Source organism: Vidua macroura, unplaced genomic scaffold (assembly GCF_024509145.1).
Source record: "Vidua macroura isolate BioBank_ID:100142 unplaced genomic scaffold, ASM2450914v1 whyUn_scaffold_107, whole genome shotgun sequence".
NCBI classification, from domain to species: Eukaryota; Metazoa; Chordata; class Aves; order Passeriformes; family Viduidae; genus Vidua; species Vidua macroura.
In genome coordinates, this window is record NW_026530542.1 from 577,332 (window position 1) to 598,916 (window position 21,585).

Genomic DNA, 21,585 nt, shown 5'->3' on the forward strand with positions numbered 1-21,585 from the left:
TGGGCACAGCACAAGACAGCACAGAGATGGGAAAGGATTTTCCCACGGGAAGGATCCCTGGGGAGAAGCCAGCATGCCCCAGCACACCACCACAGCCACATGGCCACACTGCCCCATCCTGCTGCACCGGCAGGACAAGCCCTGGGAGCAGTGACAGCCAGCACCGCCCGGACAGCCCCTTAATCACACTCCTTCCCCGCTCAGAAATCTCCTGATTAATTTTAAATTCTGGAAAATGCCGAGCAGGCTGCAGACACTAAGAGGATTTATAAGGAGTAAATTGATTAACTGCAGGAAGGTGCTGGGGGTGGAGCAGGCAGGCAGGGATGGATGCAGGTAGGAGTTGGTGCAGCACTGGAGCCTTCCAACTCCCTGGAAATCCCTCAGTGCTTGGGAGCACCGGGGTGAACATGCTGGCAGTGGGGGACAAGAGAGTAAGAGGGACCATTAATATTTTAAAATGCCACATTTGCTCCCATATCTCTGTATTCTCCATGATCCATCAACCATGTGGTGCAGCTCTCACAGGAAGAGACGCAGCGCTAGCAGGATAAAGGGGGCACCCCAGGATGTTCAGCAGCCCCCAGGGCCCTGGGGAGCAGGAATCCCAGAATCCTTGAGGTTGGAAAAGACCTCCAAGATCACTGAATCCAACCCGTGACCAATCCCCACCATGTCAACCCGACCACTGAGTGCCACATCCCGTCAATCCTTGGACACCCCACGAGACGAGGACTTCCAATGCCTGACCACCCTTCCCATGGAAAAATTCTTCCTGGAATCCCACCCAAGCTCCTGGCTGAGGAACCAGGGAGCTGTTACTCCAGAATCAGGGCCCCACCTGTGGGCTGGCGCCGCTGGTGGTAGATGTGCAGCGCTCCGCCCTTGTCCACCCGTGTCACCACCTGGTACTCGGTGCTGTTGAAGCGGTTGACGCGGATGACGCTGGTTTTCTGCTGGGCGTTGGCGTTGTCCGAGTTGGTGGCGTACAGGTAGTTCTCAAAGACAGTCAGCCCGTACAGGTGTTCGATCTGGAAGGTACCAGGTGAGCGTCCACAAGGGGTTTAGGAGTTGTGAGGGCCACAAGGGGTTTGGGAGTTGTGAGAGCCTCAAGGGGTTTGGGAGTTGTGAGAGCCACAAGGGATTTAGGAGTTGTGAGAGCCACAAGGGGTTTAGGAGTTGTGAGAGCCACAAGGGGTTTAGGAGTTGTGAGGGCCACAAGGGGTTTGGGAGTTGTGAGGGTCACAAGGGGTTTGGGAGTTGTGAGAGCCACAAGGGGTTTGGGAGTTGTGAGAGCCAGGCTCCAGGACACGCAAAACCCCCATCCCACCTGATGGCTCTTGTCCATCACAGGCCATCCGTGATGGCCATCACACCCAATGGCTCGTGTCCATCACTGGCCATCAGTGTGGTCTTGACCATCAGTGGCACAAGATCATCCTTGGCAGGACCATGCCCAGGGCTCAGCATGCTCGTCACTGAACCAAGTGACAGTTGCAACTGCAGAGCAGTAGCGCCCAGGACAGCGAGCTCCAATCCCAACCCTCTCCCCCAAACCCACTCACCAGGATGCCCTGGATGATGGTGTGCCTGTTCTTGCCCTCGTAGTCCACCACCTCGATGTAGTCCAGGTAGGCATCAGCCCAGTACACCAGGCGGTTCACCAGGTCCAGGGTGATGCCGTGTGGGAAGACGATCTTGCTGTCCACCAGCTTGGTGCGGTTCTGCCCGTCCATGTCGCAGCGCTCCACCTTGGGGATCTGCCCGTAGTCGGTGAAGAACACCTTGCTGTGAGAGAAGAGCAGGGCAGCGAGCTCAGAGCCAGGATGAGCTCTGGGAGAGGGAGGATAGGGATGTGTGGATCCCCACGGGGATGGCTGGGGTCCGGCACGGAGCTCCCAGGAGCTTCAGGTGTGTTGGTGTCACTGGAAGAGGTCCACACGCAGATGTGGGGTTGTACATGTGAAAACACAACCTGAGGCAGCTGCTTGTGCAGCCCAGAGCTGTCCTGCCTGTGGTGGCAGCTCCCAGCACAGCGCTTCCCAACGCAGCACAGCAGAGCCAGGGATCAGCACTGCCACCACAGAGCCCAAGGGACTCAACTCAGTCACCTGTGGGGCTTGTCTGCACCAGCCCTGCTCAAGCCTGGAGTTTTTCTCCAGGATTCTCTGTGGTATTTGTTTGTTTATCTGAAATACTCCTGATTTTCTGCTCAATAACACCAGCTTTTTCCATCCGAGCCTGGAGGGAAGTGCCCATCAGGAAAGCAGCTGGTAAGGGGGGAGATTTCCTCTTTAGTGGTTACTCTGCTCTGCCTGCCGTGGCCACAGCAGCTCCCAGGGGCTGGCAGCTGCCGTGGGTGCCCTGAGCTGCTCCCATGATTCAGCACCCTGGCATCCCCATCCTCGGGGCTGTGCAGAAGGCAGTGGCTGGACACGAGGGCACAAGGGAGTCACTCCAGCTCCCAAAAGCTGGAGCAAAGCTGTGACCTGGAGCTGTGTGGCACGAGCTGGAAGCAGCAGCTTATCCTGAGCTGGGCCAGGTGTGTCCCACAGGACTGAGCCCTGCACAGCTGCTGCCAGCGCAGGCTGGGTGGGAAGTGTCCCTGCAGAGAGGGCTCACAGAGGTACAGGAAACCCCCCACCCCAGAGGGACAGACCACCCTTGCCAATTGTCCCCAAGGGCAGTGAATTCCCAGGACTCACCCCATGGCTGGGTCCAGCGCAATTCCCTTGGGATTGTACAGCTCCAGGTCCAGCAGTGTGACACAGGTGTCCCCGTTCTTGTTGCACACGAAGATCCTGTCATCAATGTCATCCACGAAGTAGAAGTTGCCCGTGAGCCAGTCGATGGCCATCTGCTCCACGTCTGGGCCAGGAGAGGGAAGGAGGGGGGTGAGGCAAGGAGGGACAGAGCCAGGAGCCCCCAGGATCACAAACACCAACACAGCCAAGGAATGAGACCATGGGAGCCATGAAGGCAGTGGGACCTGCACCCATACCAAGGGTCTGCCCTGGTCACCCTGCATGGAGTCACAGGGCACCCACAGCACCCACAGCACCCATGGCAACCCATCCTCTGCTCCCCAGGGAGACCCGCTGCCCCCAGACAAGCCAGAGACATCACACACAAGCAGGAGAGCACCTGGTGTGAACACGGGGAGAGCACCCTGCAGAAAACACTGGGAATTCACCCTGCAGAAAACACTGGGAATTTATCCTGCAGAAAACACTGGGAATTCATCCCTCAGAAACACTGGGAATTCACGCTGCAGGAATACTGGGAATTCACCCTACAGAAACACTGGGAATTCATCCCTCAGGAATACCAGTGGAGCAGGGGGAAGCTCTGCAAGGTGGGTGCTGGAGAAGGGAGTGGGCAGCAGGGAAAGGGCTCCATCAGCAGCACTGGGATGAGACACATGGCAGCGAGGAGGGGCCGAGGGCAGATCCCACTGGGCAAGGTGGGAGCAGAGCTAATCCGGAGCTGCAGGGACACCCCGGGGCCCGGAGCAGGTGAGAGACAGCACCTGGCGTGTGAGTATTTAATTAAACCAGTGAAAGCCTGTTAAATCGGATAAACCCAATGCACCTGAATTCCTGCCTCGCCACCGGCTCAGTGCTCAGCGCTGCTCAGCCCCTCCTGAGCCAGAGGCCAGGCTGAGGGGCTGCAGCTCCCGGAGATCCCAAGGGCTCTGGAGGGCTGTCCTTTGGATCAGTGCCCCCCGAGACCCCACATCCCCACCACTGCAGCGCCACAGCCAGCACGGACAGGGCGGAGCAGGGGCAGGGGCACGGCAGCCCTGGTCAGAAGGACCCAGAGGTCAGAGGGACTCAGAGAGCCCTGGAGGAGGGAGCAGGGATGGGGCACAGTGACCCCCTAGTCCCAGCATCCCGAGGCCAGCAGGACCTGGGCAGCCCTGGAGGAGCAGGGATGGGGCACAGCAACACCCCAGTCCCAGCACCCCAAGGCCAGCAGGATCTGGACAGCCCTGGAGGAGCAGGGATGGGGCACAGCGACACCCCAGTCCCAGCACCCCAAGGTCAGCAGGATCTGGACAGCCCTGGAGGAGCAGGGATGGGGCACAGTGACACCCCAGTCCCAGCACCCCAAGGTCAGCAGGATCTGGGCAGCCCTGGAGGAGCAGGGATGGGGCACAGCAGCCTCTCAGCCTGAGCACCCCGGGGTCAGCAGGACCCAGACAGCCCCAGAGGAGCAGGGATGGGGCACAGCAGCTCCCCAGCCCCAGGACCCCAAGGTCAGTGAGACCCAGACAGCCCCGGTGGAGCAGGGCCAGACAGCACTGAATTATTAACCAACGCAGGAGCTCGGGAGGGAAAACATGAATCAAGCCAGGAGGTTTTGCAATGCCCCCACCCACCCTGGTCCCGGGGCTCTCCTCGGCGATGCCGACTCCATCCACGCTGCCGGGCTGGGATGAGCACGCAGAGAGTTCGGGGTGCACAAACCCCAACCCCCATGCCTGAGTTAGCCAGGCCAGCTCACTCAGCCCTTCGTGTCCCGGCCGTGGCCCTGGGGACGGGGATGGGGACACGCAGCCGGCGGTGATGCCGACAGTGACCCCCCCCCTCCGGAAGGGTGAGGCCGCGGCGCCCGCAGCCACCACCCGGCGAGAGGCAGCTCGTAAAAACAAGTGGAAACAGCCCGAGCCAAGGAATGAGCATCAACCCCAAACCGAGCCCGGCGCAGGGCTCCCAAAGCGCTGCCCAACGTGCCGGGGCTTGGCACAGGGCTCCTGCTCCAGCCGGGACCCCCTACCCCAGCTCCTGGGGTAAGAGGGGTTTGTGATGAGCACAAACCACCTAAAAATGTACACTGGGGTGCCAAGGGCCACGTTCTGCCCCCGAGACAGAGTCCTGCTGTCACAAGCAGCACCCACCGCCCTCCCCTGCTCCCCACCCAGCACCCCCAAACCCCCCCTGTGACGTGGGGAGGGGGCGGCAGGGCCCTGCCGGGGCGAGAAACACTTCAGCAAAGGGATGTGCAAGAATTCCCCAAAAAAAGCAGGTCTTGGCTGGCGCCTGCGTGGCTGAGTCAGAGTCACAGGACCGGGGGAGCGATCCAAGCAGGGGCGGATGGGGAGCGTTGGCAGAACGGCTCAGGGGCCCTCGCCCCCCACCCACAGCTGCAGACCCCCGGATTCTCCTCCTCGAGGGGGTCCAACCATCTCTGTCCCGTCGCCAGCGCCCCTGTCCCGGCGCTCTCCCGCCGCATCCCTGCGAGCCGGAGCTGAGCCCAGCCCAACACTCAAAGAGGAATCCAAAGGGAAAATGGCCAACACAAGCCACAGACATCCAGCTCCACACTCCCCTCACACCCATCCTGCCACAGCCCAGGGGAGCTGAGGGTCCTGGTGCACCCGGGGGTCTCTGGACAGGCCCCAGCTCCGAGCAGGGCAGCACAGGGCTGGGGGGCTGGGGGTGACGCAAGCACTTGCTCCTCTCCCAGGCTTTATTTTTGCAGCTGGAAAGCATTACCCTCCTCAAAGGCTTTTGTTTTCCAGCTTTGCTCCTTCCCTCCCTGCTCACCATCCTCCCCTCTCCTTCGCAGGAATCACTTTTTATTTTTTTCATTATTATCATTATTGTTATTATCATCATCATTGTTATTTTCATCATCACCATCATTATTATTATTATTATTATTATTTTCAGCTCTTTCTTGTAGCCTCAGCTAAACCTGGATTTCCTCTTGAACTTTTGGTGGAAGCTAATTTAGAAAACATCTATTTTTAACCCCTGGCGTTGGCCTGCAGAAACTTTAGCCCCCTCCTTCTCAGTCTTTGGAGAGGGAGGGAGTGGGGGGCACAGAGTCTCCCCCTGTGTCCCCAGCCCCCCAGAATGGGTGCCCAGGGACTGTGCCACGGCCACCCGTGGCCATGAAAACACCTTTTGTACCCATCTGAGGGGACCAGCAGGGACGAGCCTGTCCCCTGGAGGGGTCATACATGATTTCCACGGAGAATCCCGAGGGCAGAGACCACCCCCCTCCCTCCTGCAGCCCCCCTCGGGTGCCTCTCCCCACCAATTCCCATCCTGGAATCAATCCTCCTCCTTGCTCAACCTCGGCGGGGCGTTGCGGGCGATTGCGACACGCCGAGCTCATTTCCCAAGATTTATTTATTTGAGAGCGTTTGGAAGGGAGCTGGTGGGGGCAGAGAGTGGGGAATGTCGGCTTTCCAAGGCTCTTCCTGGGAGAGGCAGCCAAAAAAACCTCACGGGGACGGGGTCCAGGCCGGCAGCCCCACTCGGGGGGGAGGTGGCCTTGCCAGCAGGGAGGGCAGATGGAGGGAGGATGGAGGATGAGGGAGCACGGAGAACTTCATCAAAGTTGCTCAACATGGGCGGGTTGGCAACTTCAGCAAACCCCAAAACCCACCCGCACAGATGTTTCCTGGTTTCACACCCGCCAGGGCCCGAGTGATCCCGACCGAGCTGTCCCTGAGGTCCCTGCCACAAAAACCCTGCGTGTCACACTGTGCTTGGGTTTTCCCTTTTCACAGAATCCCGGAATGGTTTGGGATCTTAAAGATCATCTCAGTCCCACCTGAGAAACCTTCCACTGTCCCAGGCTGCTCCAAGCCTGGTCCAACCTGGCCCTGGACACTTCCAGGGATCCAGGGGCAGCCACAGCTTCTGTGCCAGGGCCTCCCCACCCTCACAGGGAGGAATTTCTTCCCAAAATCCCACCTAACTGTGCTCTGTGTCAGTGGGAAGCCATTCCCTGTGTCCTGTCACTCCAGTCCCCCGTCCCCAGTCCCTCTCCAGCTCTCCTGGAGCCTCTTCAGGCACTGGAAGAGGCTCTGAGCTTTCCCTGGAGCCTTCTCAGCTCCAGGTGAACACCCCCAGCTCTCCCAGCCTGGCTCCATGGCAGAGCTGCTCCAACCCTCAGAGCATCTCCATGGCCTCCTCTGGCCACATCCTTCTTCTGCCAGGATCCCAGAGCTCCAGGTGGGACAGTCCCACTCAAAGAACTCCTTGACACAAGCGGGTCATGGACCCCACATTTCCCACTGGAGCTGCAGCCCGAGGTTCTCCTCCCCTTTAACCCGGGCCCACCCGATTTACCTCACTCCCAGTGAGGCACTGCAGGGCTGTGGGTTTTTTGGGGAAGGAGCTTTGCTGACCCAGCACATAACTTTGCTCTGCATGAATCAGTTGCTGTGCAGTCTGCAAACGCATCAATTGTGGCCTGACAGGAGGAGGAAGGAAACACACAATCTTCCCTCAGATTAAACCAGGGATTTCGACAGTCCTCAAGCAGCTGCGAGGGGGACGCAGCCACTCAGCCACTCCAGACTCCTGCACAGTTGAGCAAGGAAAAGGAGAAACCCCCTATATCCACAAAGGTTCAACAAGTTCAGCAAAAAAATCCCTGAATTCCAGAATCCCTGAGGTTGGAAAAACCCTCCAGGACCATCGAGTCCAATCTGTCAGATCCCTCAGTGCCACATCCAGTTGTTCCCCGGACGCCTCCAGGGATGGGCACTCCAGCACCTCCCTAAGCAGCCCCTTCCAATGCCTGACAACCTTTTCCATGAAGAAATTCCTCCTGAAACGTGTGGATGTGGCACTTGGGAACACATTTCAGCCATGACCTGGGTTAATGGTTGGACTCGAGGATTTTAGAGGGCTTTTCCAACCTTAGTAATTCCATGATTCTAAATCTGAGAGAAACTCCACTTCCCAGCTACCCCTCAAGGGAGCACTCCCAGGAGAGCAGGACAGGGATGGTGGGCAGGAGAGGTCCCAGCTCTGCTTGAAGCAGCCAGAAACATCCCTGGGCACGGAGCTCCGACACCAAATCCTTGTTCCCATTCTGCTGAGGAGCATTTTCCCCCTTGCCCCAGCACATAGGGCAGAGAACAGAAATGGACTGACCACCGCTGCCGACATCTGGCTTTAAATAAAGAATAATAAAGAAATAAAGAGCAAATAAAGAATATCAAGGTCCTATAAACAGCTGGTTCTTGCTTCCCCAGGGTCACCCAGCCTTGACACAAACCCCAAGTGCCTCAGGAGAACCACGGAACCCATGGTTCACATCAGAGCAGCCCATCCACAGCACATCCCACGGAGAGCAGGACACCGCGTCCCCTGCTCCGGGCACAACCCACCCCGCGGGGCAAGCAGGGGCCGTGGCCAACTTGCCACCCAGCGAGAAGCCCGGGCGGGCTGGCGGGTGGCCCCACGAGCCCCCCGGGCGCCCGGAGCCGCCGGCACGCGGCCTCAGCGGAAAAACAGCTTGGAAAAGTTGCCGAATATTTCGGCTCAGAAACGCCGGCGGCGGCGCAGGAACGGAGGCTCGTCAGGAATGCGGTCCCCAGGGCTGCTGAACTCCATCGGCTTCCTACTTTCCTTTTTATAGGGAATGATCCGTTTGATACATTTACATAATGCCATAATCTGGAGGAATTTCTGTCTCTTCCCTCCACAGACATCCTCTCCGCGGGAGAACAAGACCGTCTCTGTGACGGCACCGTGCTCCGTGGATAAACACTGCTCCTGGGGACAATTTTCCTTAATTAGAAGTGTGTTAACAGGACGAGCACAAAGACAAACTCCCGCCCCCAAGGGCGCCGGACGGCCGGACGGACACCCCGTGCCCCCGAGGGTCCAGCACGGCCCCCCTGCTCCCAGGAACAGCCAAGTCCTTGTGTCCGAGCAGGGCAGGAGGGGACGGCTGCCACCACCACACACGGCCACAGCCGTCACGTCAGCCTCGTTCCCTCAGCAAACCAGGCTCAAAAATAAATAAATTCACCCCCCTCTCTGCTAAGATGTTTCGCTGCGAGGAGGAACCGCTGGGTGGAAGCCGGTGGCCCGCGGCCAGCATGTCTGACTGGCTCTGGGATGGATCCCTGGGGCTCTGCGCACACTCGTGCCCGCCCTGCACAAGCCAAACGTTTCTCCGGGGTGACACGGCACCCCCGGGCTGTGCAGTCCCCACAGAGGGACATCCCAGCCTGGGGACAGATGCTGGAGCGCTGCCCTTCTCCAGGGAGCCCTGGCACCCCCAGTCCACGTGCTGTCTCTGTGCCTCGGAGCCCCAGTGCAGCACCACGGCTGCATCTGAAGGGGAACCACGTCCAAGGGATTGCCAGCACCTCTCCAGCCCCTCAGTGACACCATCTCCAGCTCCCCAGCGTGGGGACACCCCAAACTTGCCTCCCCTTCAGGCCGTGTTCTGCTCCAGTGCAGCACCGTGGCTGCCTCTGAAGGGGAACCGTGCCCAAGCAGTCACTGGCACCTCTCCAGCCCCTCACTGACACCATCTCCAGCTCCCCAGGGTGGGAACACCCCAAACTTTCACTCCTCCCCATGTCCTGGCTCAACCCCGCAGCATCCCTGCGGAGCCTGGCTGAGGCACCAGAGGTGGGAAGAGCAGGAACAGGGATGGAACGAGCTCTGGGCTGCGAGCTCCGGGCTGCGTGGAGGGCAGCCAAGGGACCGCTAATTACTCTGCCTTAATGAGACCGTTCCATGGGCACAAATATTCCACAGAGGCTGAGGGAGGGACGGGGCACTTGGCTTCCTTCTGGGTGAGAGGAGAGAGACACAGGCTCGATGGGAACCTGTCACTGGGGTGACCTGGGGGGAGGGGGGGATGAGAAAGCAGAAATGGGGCCAGCGTGGGCAGGAAGGGTCCCAAGGGGCTCCTGCAGTGAGCCTGGCACGAGGCAGTGCAGGATGGACACACAGATGTGTGCTGGGACACACAGATGTGTGCTGGGACAGACACGCTCCTGTCCATGTGAAATCAAACCCATGAGCATCCTGATGACTCAGGACATTCGTGTCACCCTTTTGTCTCCAGCAACGTGGGAATGCAGCTCAGCCCTGCCACCACAGCCTGGGGGGGAATAAATCTCCCCTTGGGAGATTTATTTCTGTTCCCTACGAGGGGAAACACCAGGTAAGGGGAGTCAGAGGCGCTGGGCAGAGACACAGCAGGGTCCTGAGTGTCAGATCTTCGTTAACAGATTGATTAAAATCACCATCATGATGTTGTCCCCTGCTACACAATGAGCTGGTGGGAGTGCACAGCTCCAGACATGGCCCCCAGTCCCTGTTCCTTCCATCCCCTATTCCCCCCATCCCCTGCTCCCTCCAGTTCCTGCTTGCCTTCATCCCCTGCTCCCACCCAATTCCTGCTTTCCCATGTGGTCCCTGCTCTCCTTTATCCCCTTCTCCCACCCATCCCATTCCCTGCTCCCATCCATCCTGGTCCCTGCTCTCCCCTATCCCCTGTTCCCCTCCATGTCCTGCTCCCATTTATCCCCTGCTCCCATTTATCCCCTGCTCCCATTTATCCCCTTCTCCCATTTATCCTCTGCTCCCATTTATCCCCTGCTCTCCTCCATCCCCTGCTCTCCCCCAGCTCCCACTTTCCTTCATCACTGCAGCAAGAACAGCCATAAACGGTTAAAAAAAAAAAAAAAAACCCAACAGAAAGGAACCACGAGATGAAGTTACCAATCATCCCGCTCTCCTGCCAAGTGAGTTCACGTCGGAGCCTCTTTCTTGGCCAGGATGAGGCAGCAAGGAAGAAAAATAGCTTTCCATGCAAAGTGGGGGAAGAAATGTACTTGGATTCCTCTGCAGAGCAACACGGCCCTGAAATCAATCTGTCCCAGCACCCACAGCTCCTCTGCCCGCTGGCACGGGGACAGGCCATTCCGAGTGACAGTGAAATGGAGTCAATGAAAACACCCCCCGAGCCGGGCGGGCTGGGATTGATGCTGCCCAGGAAGGTATTTTAATGGTGGCCAGATTGCTGGCGTTTAGGGTTTATAATGCGCTCGGGATCAAATGTCCTGATATTTCAAACCCCTTCCCGGGGGCTTGTTTTATAAAGGAAAACAACAAACCTTAAACTGAAGAATAATAAATCACGGCACCTCCGCAGCCCTTCCCCAGCAGCCCCACATGGATCCTGCCGAGCTGCAGAATTCCTGCCTGCTCCTCCTGGGAAGGAGCAGTGCTGGGACTGGGAAGGAGCAGTGCTGGGACTGGGAGAGCAGTGCTGGACTGGGAAGAAGCAGTGCTGAACTGGGAAGGAGCAGTGCTGAACTGGGAAGGAGCAGTGCTGGACTGGGAAGGAGCGGTTCTGGACTGGGAGAGTGGCACTGGGACTGGGAAGGAGCAGTGCTGGGACTGGGAGAGCAATGCTGGGGCTGGGAAGGAGCAATTCTGGGACTGGGAGAGCAGTGCTGGGGCTGGAAAACAGTGCTGGACTGGGAAGGAGCAGTTCTGGACTGGGAAGGAGCAGTTCTGGACTGGGAGAGCAGCACTGGGACTGGGAAGGAGCAGCACCAGAGCTGGGATGAAGCAGTGCCAGCTGCAGGCACCTGCCAGCACAATAAATGCATTCCCTGGCATCACCAAGCTCAGCTGCTGATCAGATCCTCCCGGTTCTGACCATGCAGAAAGCCACAGAAAAGGGGAAGAAGAAAGAGAAAGAGTGTGAGAAGGGGAGGGGTGGGGCAGGGAGAGGGGAGCCACCCCAAGAGCCACAGAGAAGCCCAGTGCTCTGGCTCCTGACACGTGTTCCCCAGTATTTTTCCACAGCCCAAGCAAAGGGCTCCTGCCTTCCCCTGAGAGCCGAGTGTCACCCGATCACAGCGCACCGGAGATGGGGATTTAACGCCGCTGTCAACGCCGCCCTGGGGGCCCAGAGGTGACCGGCACAGCCTTGGGCTGCTGCCAGCTAAAGGTGGCCTCCTAAGGATGGTCCTGGCCTCTGTGCACGCTCCAGAGAGGTGTTCCCACCTCCTGATGTCACCTCTAGGGGATAGGGACATGAATCTGATGGAAGGAGGCACAAATCCCCCAGCACAGCTGCTTGCCTTGCTGTCCCAGCCCTGCGTCCATGGCCGAGCAGTGAGGATTGCTCAAGGATGTGATCCCTGACAAATGGCCCCAGGATGGGGGGACAAGGCCAGCGAGATAAGCTTGGAGAGCAGGGGGAGCTGGGGGAGCTGGGGGAGCAGAGAGCTGCGGCTGTGACACAGGAAGCAGCAGCACAAGAGCCCAGTAACAGATTTTAATTATTATTTTTTAGTGCTCTGTTTGGCTCTGAAAATTCCTTGGAAGCCCAACTCCAAACAAACAAGGACATTGTCTGGGGAAACACGTGGAGGTTGGAATCTGGTTGAGAAAACCCACGGGATCACAAAGTCCCCGGAGGTCAAGGATCTGCCACGGAGCACAGAGGGTCCAAGGGGAGCTGTGACAGGTCCCCAGCTGTCCCCTGCCCCACGCCAGAGGGGCTCAGGGCTGACAGGGGGTTCAGGGTGAACCCCCCTGTGCCATCCCCATGCTCCAAGGGGTCGGGCAGCCTGGGCACAGGCGCGTGCCTCCGTCCTTGAGCGCGAGCGGACGCGCGATGCCTGCCAGGATCCTCCCGGCCAGGAACACTGCGGGATTGTCACCCGGAGAGGAGGAGAGGGACAGCGGGATGGGAGGGAGGATAAGACAAGCTCCCCTTGTTACAGTTCAGTGCTGGCAGGAAGGACGAGCCCTTCCCGTGCCGTGGCTTGTGCCTCATCCTCATCACGGGGGTGAGCAGAGGGACACCGGGCTCCCGGGGCTGGCAGGACAGCGCCACTTCCAAGGTCCCTGTGGAGATGGGCACAGGCTGGACCCCTGCCCAGTAAAGGACCACATCATGCCACCTGTCCTGGCCATTGGCACCGAGCCCCACAGGTCCCCCCGAGGTGCCCAGAGCCCCCCCAGCCCACTCCGACTGATGGTGGAGAGAAATGATCCAATTCCAAGAGGAAGCAGGAATTTTTGTAAGAGAAATGGATGGAAAGCTTCACCAGCCTCTGATTTTTAGTGTGTCCCCGGAAAAAGACCTGGGGGTAGGGAACCAGCCAGCTCAGATCAACTGAGAAAATCAGTGCCTGTGACAAATATCCACGGGCAGCGAGGTGGGAGCCGAGGGGGCGGCGCTGCGGGAAGCCCTGAGGCTCCCGAGCCTGCGGAGAGCAAAAAGCTTCGGGAGTGTAAGGACCAGGCAAACAACAAAGCTCTGAGGACAGCGGGTCGTGCCAAGGGCTGTTAACAGCCTTCATTTAACACATCTCCCAGAGCACAAGTGACAGTAATCTCTGCAGGAGCGGAGCAGGACAGGGAGGCAGGGGAGCCATCGGAGCCAGGCTCATCCCGGGTCTCCCCCTGCAGCTGGAGCTGCTGCTCTCCAGCCCCTCAGCATCAATCTCCCCCCATCAGATGCCAGCTCAAGCCCCATTAGCAGCAGGCACCAGAGAGGCCCCGTTCCTGCTGGGAGCAGATAATGCCATAAAGAAGCAAATAAAGAGGGAAACCACTAATTGGATTCACGGGTCTCGCCAGTGTCCTGCAGGAGAGTGACATTATCTCCTCATCGTGACACCCAGCACTCAGCGCTGGGGGAATTCACTCCTCCTCCGCTTCCTTTGTGCTCTGAGGGAACCTTTGGACAGGGGCACCAAAACCAGAGACCCCCTAAATCCCAGAGACTCCCCCTAAATCCCGGGAGGGGAGCGGGAAGCCGAGCCCTGTCCAGCTCAACTCCACGCTATCGCCTGTGAGAGCAAAGGGTGAGGCCTCTCCCTAAAAATACACCCTGCCCTAAAAATACACAGGGTGAGCTTAAATTAACTGTGCACACACACCCTCGGCAGTGCCCGCAGCCTGCCCGGCCCAGCCACACGCAGACCCCGGGACCCCCAGCACCCCCAGGACCCCCAGGACCCCCGGGACCCCCAGGACCCCAGCTCACACCCCACTGCCCTCAGCAGAGAATCGCTCTCAGCTCCAAGATCCCCCCAGGACCTTCACTCCTTTGCACAGATCTGTTCATCCCAATTTGCTGGACGAGCCATTGCTCACCCAACAGCACAGTGGGGTGGGGTAAGGGGTTCCCTCTTGCTTCAGGCCCCCCTGGAAGCCTCCCCAGTTTCAGGAGGCAAAAAACACCCCCAGGGGGACGATACCAGGGAAGCAAAAACCTGACAGAGACCCACTGCAAGCCCCAGATCCCCCAGTTCCACCCCAGCTGACTTGGACAAAGGATAAAGCAGTGCCAGGAATGGTGTCCCACATCCCAGCTCTCCTGCTGTGGCACCCACCTGCTTTCCCTATGGGGGGACCCCACCAGCCCCACTGCTCTGTGCAGGCAGGGAAGGTGCTGGAAGCCCACAGGGACTCCTCAGAGAGCACCGAAATCCCAACCAGTAACTCTCCCTCCCGTCCTGACTGCAGAACTGGGACCAGCAAGCCCAAACAGGAGCTGTAACCACACTCATTCTGGCCACGGAGCCACCAGCAGAAGGAAACTGCCACCAGCCACTCACACCGTGACTCAGTGGCACCCACAGAGGCACCTTTGGGTTGGGAGTTTGTTCTTGGTCACTTTTTGGGGTGGGACTCGGTCACTTGTTTGGGGTGGGACCAAAGGAAGCAAGAACTGCCGTCCCAAAACCTGCTGCACAGGTAGCAGCTCCACTCCTCCCTGTATCGCTTCTCCCCATATCTGCACACCAAGGAACTACTGAACTGGACAGAAATAATAATAAAAGGGAAGGGAATGACCTGTGGGAAGCTGCCTCCTTCCCAGTTTCACCCAGCATGGCCTGGGAATTGGGGATGGGGGAGCAGGACGGGGTCCCCAGGGGAGTGGGCACTCACGGTGCAGGCTCAGGGAGATGTTGATGGACCGTTCTTCCACAAAGCCCTTCAGGTTGGGGATCTTGGCACACTTGAGGATGGTCTGGGAGGCGCTGTCGCCCACGTGGACCCAGCACACCGTGTCCTCCACGTAGTTGAAGTCCATGGCCGTGGTCTGCTTGGCACTGGTGGGGGTGATGTTGGGCACGGGGGCTCCGCTCAGGTACGTGGCCAGGATGTTCTGGGAGTTGGCAATGAGCAGCACAGGAGGGCGATCCACAGGCTCTGGGGGCAAGGAGGGGACAACAGGGTCAGGGCACACCTCAACCCCGTGGCTGTAACCCCAGGGAAGAGCCCGACGTGGAGAACTCAGGGCCGTGGTCTGCAGAGCTGCCCCGAAGCACCACGCTCGCCCTGCCGGGGCTCTCACCGTTCTTGGCTTTGCAGGATCTGTTGTCTGGCTGCAGGAGATACCCCTCGACACAGCTGCACGTGTAGGAGCCCTCTGTGTTGGTGCACGTCTGGCTGCAGGTCCCATACACGGTGCATTCATCGAAGTCTGGGAAAGACAGGAAAAAACCCCAAGGTTTGGACCAGAAAAAAAGCCCTTCTTCGATGTTTGAAGAGGAAATGAAGCTCCCTAGTTTCTCCAAGGTGGAGCTGGAGAGAAGGGGATGATCCCTGAGCCAAAGGGACCCTCACATCAGCCTGACAAGGAATCCAAGGGACCCTCACATCAGCCTCCAGAGGAATTGGAGGGACCCTCATATCAGCCTCCCAAGGAATCAAAGGGACCCTCACTTCCAAGGCCACCCCATGACCAGGCAGGCAGCTCCTGGTCCCCTGCTCCAGCATCAGCTGCAGCAGGACAGTCCCTGCCTGGCCACTGAGCCTCCCCCCAGCTCTGCACCTCCATTCCCACTCCAAATCCCTCTAATCTCCAGCTCCCAAACCCCTGCCTTGGCTGCTCTTTCTTCTGGCAGATGAAAGTGATGAATCCCCCAGAGCTCTGCACCAGAGCTGGGAATGGTCCCTTGCACCACATGAAAGGGATGCCAGCACAATCTCTCACTTCCAGATTTGTTTCCATCACACTGATGCCATCAATCCTTGCTGTGACCCTCTCCTATTTTCCCCATCCTCTCTGAGGCAGGGATGCCAGGAACAAGCACCAGCCCCTGACTCCGTGCACGAAGACAAAGCCTTTTCCTTATTCCCAGTATTCCTCACTCAGGCTTTTGGGAGCCACATCCACAGCGGAGGGAGTCCCATCCCATAAATCCCATCCCATAAATCCCATCCCATAGATCCCATGGATCCCACCAATCCCATAAATCCCATCCCATGGATCCCACCAATCCCATAAATCCCATCCCATGGATCCCATCCCATGGATCCCATCCCATGGATCCCATCCCATCAATCCCATAAATCCCATCCCATGGATCCTATCCCATCCTATGGATCCCATCCCATGGATCCCATCCCATGGATCCCATCCCATCAATCCTATCCCATCAATCCCATTCTATCAATCCCATAAATCCCATCCCATAAATCCCATCCCATCCCATCCCATCCATCCCATCCATCCCATCCATCCCATCCCATCCCATCCCACCTGCCCCGTGTTGAGTCAAGCTCTGCCCAGCCCCTTTCCCACGTGGCCAAGCCCCAGCGCTGCTGCCAGAGGGTGGCATTGGCCACATCCCCGGGGAGCCACGGTCACCAGCACGGAGTGGGGGCTGTGCCCACCCCAGACCCACCTCTGCAGCTCCTGCGGTCCTCGGCCAGCTGGAAGGAGTGGTTGCAGTAGCAGACGGGGCCGGACAGCGTCGGTGCGCAGTGGTGCTGGCAGCCCAGCGCCGAGCAGTTGGCCAGTTGTTCTGTGGGGACAGGGAAGATGGGAGAGAGAGGATGTCACCCAGGGAAGAACAGGATGGACACCAAGGACCAAGGGTTGGGTGAGCAGGATCACCAGACACCCCACCAGGATTTGCTGGGAAATTTCACACTTCTCCCACCTCCCCAGAGAGGAGAGAAGGACTGAGCCCCTCAGCAGAGGGAGGGAAGACAGGTGGGATACAGAGCTCTCCAGGGAGGGGGGTCTGAGCAGCCCCTGCCATCCCCAGTGCTGCTGATTCTGTGCCAGTTCCAGAGGCATCTGAGACCTGGCACCCCTTGTGCTGGGGAGTGGCATGGGATGCAGTTCCAGGGCATCCTGAGGGATGTGGATGCACCAGAGAGCCCAGAGCTCCCCTCCTGTCCAGCCCTGGAGTGCTCAGAGGGGACAATGTGGGGGTTCAGCACGGGGGATCCACTGGCATTACCACCCCCAGGATGTCTGCAAGGGCAGCAGAGAGTCCCCAGCTCCCTGGGGGAGCAGGATGGGGGAGCATTGGTCCAGCAGGCAGAACAGGAACAGGGGTTGGGGTGACAATTTGGGGTCATGGCTCAGGGTGACAGCTCAAGGTGATCACTTGGGGTGACAGCTCGAGGTGACAGCTCGGGGTGACAGCTCACCTGCCCAAGCCTGGGGCAGTGGCAGGCTGGGACTCGCAAGCAGCTGCGAGGAAATGGAGGAAATGCCTCCCTGGGGTGGCACCTGCCGTGGGCAGGGGGGACTCGGCATCTGGCTTGAGCACCACCAAGGGCTGGAGGCCCCAGCGTGCCCAAACCTGTGAGCACCAGGTGCCCAAAGCCCTGAGCAGCTGCCCCAACACGGCTCACGTGGCTCACGTGCTGCCCAGCCGTGAAAAATCAGATCCCACTTAAGTAACGAGAGCTCTTGCTGAAATATTAATTCTCAGCTCAGCCACAGCTGCAGGAGCTGCCCCGGGCTGCTCCCATGGGATCCAGGCAGTGGAGAGGAGCTGGGTGCCAGCAGGGAGCCCTTTGGGGTCAGGGGTCTTGGTGGAGCAGGACAGCAGCCCCCCAGCCCAGGCAGGGAAGGGTTGGGGAGCAGAGAGGCTCCGGAACGCAGGGTCAGCCCAGGACACACGTTTCTGAGCGATTAATCTGCGCAGCAGCACGCTGGTTTAGGGAGTTTTCCAGCAGGATTAGCCACGGGGACAGGCCAGGAGCGGGGACAAAGCTCCTGGAAATTAGGAAAAAACCACAGCGGTATCTCTTATCTGGACCAGAACCCCAGGCCTGGAGCTTTTAAGCCCAGGAGACAATGCAGCTATTTCATGGCTGCAGGCTCAGGAATGATGGGCATTTCACTTCCAAGCGGATCTGGATAATCTCTGGATCTGTGCTGAGCTGAGCTGAGCGTGGCGAGGCTCACACTCAGCAGGAGAAACCAGGGACCTCATCACTCCCACCCCACTGGGGGGTACCCCATGGGGCAGCCCCCCTCTCCTGGGACCGTGTGCCCCCCAAACCTACCCCGGCAGTGCGGCCCCTCGTCGGAGCCGTCGAAGCAGTCGTGGAGCCCATTGCAGAGTTTGCTCATGTGGATGCAGAGCTCGGTGCCCAGGCAGTTGTGCTCGTTGGGTTGGCAGCGGGACACTTTGCTCTGGGGACCTGCAGGGCACCAAAGGGCACAAGGGTCAGCACAGGGACCGTGACTCTCTGGGTGCCAACACCCTCCTTGTCCCGAGGCCGTGGCACAGGCGGGTTCATGGGGGGCCCCTCTGAGCCAAGCACAAGGAGACTTAATCTCCATTATTAACTGGAAAAATTACAAAGAAAGCCAGGCTTTATTTTTAAGCTCCTCTGAAAAGAAGCAAGGCATGGAGACAAACAACAAACACGCCATAAATCCATTAATGGCCTGAAACCCTCACGGAAAGCTCCTGCAACGTCCAGCACGGCTTCACCCCAGTCTGGAGGTGGCTGCAGGGGTGACAATGAGCCCTGGCACAGCCCCTGCAAATCCTGACCCCCTCCATGAGGTCTCCTCCCCTCCCTGCCCCAAATCCACATTTCAGGGCTGAACACGCGGCGTTTCACCAGAGCTACCAACACATCTCTGCCCAGCCAAAACACTGAAATCCCATTTTCCAGGGGCTGTTCACGCCTCACCCTCCCCTCAGCAGGGCTGGCAGAAATAGCTCCGTGGATCCCCCCGGGCCCCCACGAGCAGCAAGAAGGGCACAGCACACACCGTGTCCAGGCACGGTCCCATTTTAGCCCAGTCACCTTCACCAGAGGCTCCAACAGCAGAGTTTGCCCTAAATAAGCTCCAGCTCTCCTTGGAGAAGAGTGTGACATCACACACAGAGCTCTGTGTGCTGGTACATCCTCATCCCACACCTCTGAGAGACACTGGGTGTGATCCCACCGTGGCCCTGGGCTAAAGGAGGGGATTAAAGCCCTTGGAAGCACACAGGGCTGTGGGAAGGGGATCACAAAGCCCAGAGCTTGTGACACCTTCCCCCCCACACTGAGCAGGATCCTCAATCCACCCCAGCCAAAACTTCCCTCTGTCCATCCTGGGCACTGACCCCCATTCCAGCTCAAGGGGTGGCAGAAAATGGGAATTTAACAGGCTCCAGATGCTCCCCTGAGTCTCAAACACCTCCCAGTATGCTCCCAGTGAGCAGACTGGCCTGGCACTGGGGTGATGGGATCCTCCAGGATGCTCAGGACACCCAGGCTCTGTCACAGCCAGCAGAGATCTGAGCTTCCCAGTGCCAGGGCACCCAGCAGATGATTCCTGGGAGAATTTCTTACCGGGTGTCACTGCACAGATTTATTTTTTGCAGGGGGTGGGCCCCCTGTAATTGCCAATTATGGGTTAATTAAGTAACGTCGATATATGGACCAGAAGAATGGAAGGGCTGGAGTGAAGCGCCCAATTCATCAGTCAGAACTGCTCTGCCGTGTCCATTATTCCCTGCAAAGAGCCTGGATCAAACCACTTATCCCAAACAGGGCAGGATTAATCCACAAGCCACTTTGTTTGCTTTTGACCGTGTTGGCGCTAATAAATGAGCCAATTTATTACATGTGACAAGCTTGTGGTACACCCCAAGGAGCCAAATTAGATAGGAATGTTTAACCTCGAGAAACCACTCAGAAAAAAAAAAAAAAAAAAAAAAGGAAGGATAGAAGAAAAGCAATTCTTCCTCCTGCAGTTGATTTGGCAACAGCCCAGGGAGACGCAAAGGGGGGAACACAATGAGGGAAGAGGGAGGAGCAGGGGTGGGATGATCCCACTTGTCCCACCAGGATGGACATGGATGGCAGCACTGAGGGACCTGGTGCTGCCTCTGGGTCACTTCAGAGCTCATCAGGACCCTGCCAACAGCAGATCCAGCACAGCAAGATGAGGGATCCAAGGCGTCCTGAACCCTGGGATCAGTGGATGGACCAAGCAGGCACAGCTGAGCCACAGCAAATTCCTTCCTCGGAGCCCCTCATCTTTGATCTCCAACAGGATGGAGGCTCTTGTCCAAGTGTTTTCCTCTCAGGAAAACTCCCTGGAGCAAAAAACTGACGGTGCAAGAACCGTGCGCGAGCCACTCGCACCAAGTGAGCAGGAAGGGACCTGAACAAAGCCAGGGAATACTTCAGAGGATTCCCCAGGGAGGAAAACCTGGCACGTGCCTGACAGCATTTCAAGAGGCTCCGGCAGGAGAACGTCAGTGCCACGCAAACACCGCGGCACCGACGGGCTCCGGAGCGTCGGCAGGAGCGGCGCTCGCAGCCCGGCTCAAACACGGATTAAATGAGAGTAATAAAAGTCCTTCTCTCCCTGCCAGAGAGATAAGGGGGATGAGAGGCTGCTGGAAGCCCCGGTGCCGGAGTGGCGTGAGAAAAGCCGGCCTGGCAACCCCGGAGATACCGGGGGCCCACGCTGACAGGTCGGGCTCCACGGGAACAAGCCTGGGCAGGAGCAGGCGGGAGGCTCCACTCATCCCCTGGCCCATGGCAACGGCACAGATGTGCCCTGGCACCCCAATCTCCATGTCCTGGGGGGCACAGCATCCCCCTGACTCCCTTCCAGTGTCTAGGGGTGCAAAGTGGGAACTGGGGGAGGTGGGCAGAGCCACTCAGGAAGGTCCAGCCCCTCCAGGTCCCCAGAGATCAGCAGGGGAGGGAACTGCTTCTGAAGAACGAAGAGACGCCAAAGTCTGGGGTCTGTGGTGGTGATGGAAACACACGGATTCAGTCCCACACATGGTGGTGAGGAGAGAGGAGATGCCAGGCTTTGGTCTGTGTCTCACAGAGGCTCCCACTTCCCTGTCCTGGAAGTGCCAAGGGTGTTCCGAGGGGCACAGGAGCAGAGGGGGTCCCGTGTGCTCCAGGGATGAGCCCTGAGGGGGCTTGGACCAAACCCAAGAGTCTTCCAACATCCACGACCTCCATAAAGAGGGACACGAAGTGCATCCACAGCACCAGAGGCTGCTCCTGGCACCAGGCCCCTCAGCAGCCCCAGGGAAGAGAGAGGAAGAAGGTGGAGAGAGAAGAGCATCCCAGGGGTCCGCGCTGCGGTCACCTGTCCCCGTGGATCGAGCACAGATGCCCGCAGCAAGCGGAACATGCCAATCAGGACGGATCTCTTCCAGCCTCCGAGTCCTCCTGCTGTAATTTTCCAGGGCTGCTGATTGACTGGAGCCAGGCAGCCCATCCCAGCCCCCCATCCCTCCCACGGAGGGGCCATTGCATCATTTTGCCTTAAGGAATAAACAAACCCGGAGCCGAACCAGGAACGGCTCTGGAGGAGACGGTTCTGCCAAGCACAGCGTGAAGTGGGAATCTGGGTGGGATGGGGGACAAGGAGATTCTGCTGGGCCCCGTGGTGGCTGTCCTGTGTCCATGTGAGACATGGGGACAGGTGGTTCCTTGCTCCAGCCTGGCCACAGCAGAGCTCCCGGCACAGCTGCTATCCCCGGTGTCACCACAGCTCTGACCCCTCTGCTGGGACATCCCCCATTCCCACCCCCACACCTCACCTAAC

At 58.7% G+C, this 21,585-nt stretch overlaps 1 protein-coding gene across 7 annotated transcripts in view; it reads right to left on the reverse strand.

Moving 5' to 3' along the window:
• LRP1 (LDL receptor related protein 1) overlaps window positions 1-21,585 on the reverse strand; it is a 78,635-nt gene that overhangs the window by 40,542 nt on the left and 16,508 nt on the right. For all 7 annotated transcript variants that reach the window (XM_054004705.1, XM_054004704.1, XM_054004703.1 and 4 more), the window contains exons 3-9: window positions 18,066-18,203; window positions 16,442-16,561; window positions 15,106-15,234; window positions 14,697-14,960; window positions 2,706-2,868; window positions 1,566-1,788; window positions 842-1,031 (exon numbers count right to left, since the gene is read on the reverse strand). In XM_054004705.1, coding sequence (XP_053860680.1) covers window positions 842-1,031; window positions 1,566-1,788; window positions 2,706-2,868; window positions 14,697-14,960; window positions 15,106-15,234; window positions 16,442-16,561; window positions 18,066-18,203 — 1,227 coding nt within the window. The remainder of the gene's footprint in view (window positions 1-841; window positions 1,032-1,565; window positions 1,789-2,705; window positions 2,869-14,696; window positions 14,961-15,105; window positions 15,235-16,441; window positions 16,562-18,065; window positions 18,204-21,585) is intronic.